Genomic DNA, 2,109 nt, shown 5'->3' with positions numbered 1-2,109 from the left:
TTACTTCACTCCTTTGTCAGATGGTTGGCTGGGGAGGAGGTGGGGTTCATTTTCTGAACTACAACTAGTTGAAAGTGTCTCCCTGCGATAACCTTTGGGACTCTGAGGTCTGGGGATGTCTGTGGGAGTTAATGCAGAAATGGCTGCTTCTTCCCAAGATTTCAGGGGACAGATTCGAGAAACACCTGTAGAAAAATGTGAGTGGGAAATCTTGCCGTCTGTCATGGTGAAGTAACTGTCCAGCTGTGAGTTCCTGGGTTGCAGGTGCCTGCAGCAGGAGCCGCAGAGCAGGATGAGGAATTCCCTCCTGATGCTCCTGTGCATGTAACCATAGATGTAAGGGTGGATGCAGCACTGGCAGTAGAAGAGGATCAGAGCCAAAGTGGTGAGCCAGGGAGGTGAGGGCTTGGATCTGCTGATGGTCATGGTGCTTAGGATGCTGTAAGGACCCATGCTGAGGATATACGAGGACATGATAACAAAGACCACCCTAGCCGCTTTGCAGCGGCAATGAAAGCGCCGATGACGAGCTCTGGGCCTTAAACTAAAAATGGAAGTGTTGGTCATATCTGAACCCCTTGGCCGAATGTTGGGATTGGCCGGGTGAACCAGAGCATTCTGCCTTCGGGCTGCCCTGAACACCATCCAGTAGCAGCCCAGCATGATAGAGACAGGCAGCCAGAAGGTGAAGAGTGTGGTCAGCAGGGTGTAGGAGGGACTGGATGGCCAGATGAGGCTGCAAAAGTTGTGACCATCATAGCCCACCTGCCCCCAGCCATAGAGAGGGGGTGTACTCTGTGCTGTACCAAGCAGCCAAGTAAAAACAATCAGGTTATTGCCTCTCCTGGGTGTCATTCGAGTGGGATAGGACAAGGGATGGATGATCGCCAAGTATCTGTCAATGGAGACCACGACTATGGTATTAACACCAGCAAATGCAAAGAGATGCATCAAGACAACCAAAACCTTGCAGAGGCCTCTGTTCAGTGGCTGGATCCCGGGTACACTGCCCATAATCACCAAAGGCATCACTGTGACTGTTTGCAGCAAGTCAGCCAGTAGCAGGTTGAAAACAAAACGGTTTGCCACATGCAGCAACTGGGGTTTCCTCTGGAACACCATCAGTATCATTGTGTTCCCAAACAGTGAGGTGCAAAGAATGGTCGAGACCAAGACGATCCTCAGCAAGTTGTCTGCAGATGGGCTCCAAATATCAGCCCAAAGGGTTGAGTTGGTGATGTTACTGTGGAGTGTGAGTTCAGCCATCTCTCTCCGAGTAATCGGGGAACTCCCTTCCTCCGCCGACCCCTCCCAGGCTCTTCCACAAACAGAAAACACCCTCCTCAATTGGTCCTAATAATTTTGAGCAGGTGGATCATTCCCAAATTCTCCTTCCGTCTCGGGAATCCTGGCTGGCTCTGGGAGCCTCTCTCCTCATTTCCACTCCGCAGGCTTTGTGCTGATCAATTCCAGAGTCACCTGGAAGCACATGACATCACATTACTAACTGGTTACTGATCAACCATCCCCTCAAACTCCACCCAGTCATATCCCATCATAAAGCTTCTTACTGACCTACCTCCAGTGTTTAAGACTGAAGCCACATATCCACACCATCACTGTGAATGTCTATATCCACCTCCGTAACATCCCCCAACTCCACCCCTGTCTCAGCTCTTTTGCTGCTGAAAACCCTCATTCATACCTTCCTGACCTCTAGACTTGTCTATTCCAAATACTCTGCTGGCTGCTCTCCCACACTCCAGCCTCTGTAAACTTGAGTATGCCCAAACATCTGCTACCTGCGTCCTAACTCTCACCAAGTCCTGTGCTCACTGACCTACATTGGCTTCTGAATAAGCAACGTCTTCATTTTAACATTCCCGTCCTTGTGGTCATATCCACCCATGGTCTCGCCCCTCCCTATCTCTGTAATCTGCAGCCTCACAACCTCCCAAGATCTCTGCACTCCTCCAATTCTGCCCTTGTATACATCACTAATTTCCATCGCTCCACCATTGGCGGCTGTGCCTTCAGCTGCCTGGGTCCTGGGTTCTGGAATTACCCCCCGAGACCTCTCTCTCCTTCCTTAAGACGCTCCTATCAGCC

General features: G+C 50.8%; 1 protein-coding gene across 1 annotated transcript; it reads right to left on the bottom strand.

Moving 5' to 3' along the window:
- gpr101 (G protein-coupled receptor 101) lies at positions 1–1,266 on the bottom strand. The gene has a single exon (XM_078547762.1). It carries the CDS (start codon positions 1,264–1,266, stop codon positions 1–3), a length of 1,266 nt encoding a protein of 421 aa, XP_078403888.1.
- Between the last annotated feature and the right edge of the window lie 843 nt (positions 1,267–2,109).

The sequence above is a fragment of the Cetorhinus maximus genome, chromosome 8, assembly GCF_964194155.1.
Source record: "Cetorhinus maximus chromosome 8, sCetMax3.hap1.1, whole genome shotgun sequence".
NCBI lineage: Eukaryota > Metazoa > Chordata > Chondrichthyes > Lamniformes > Cetorhinidae > Cetorhinus > Cetorhinus maximus.
The sequence above is the reverse complement of the archived record's forward strand: the minus strand, read 5'-3'. Positions and strand labels throughout refer to the sequence as shown.

Excerpts from the sequence above, each read along its gene's own strand:
- gpr101 (XM_078547762.1), bottom strand. The coding sequence starts at position 1,266 with ATGGCTGAACTCACACTCCACAGTAACATCACCAACTCAACCCTTTGG.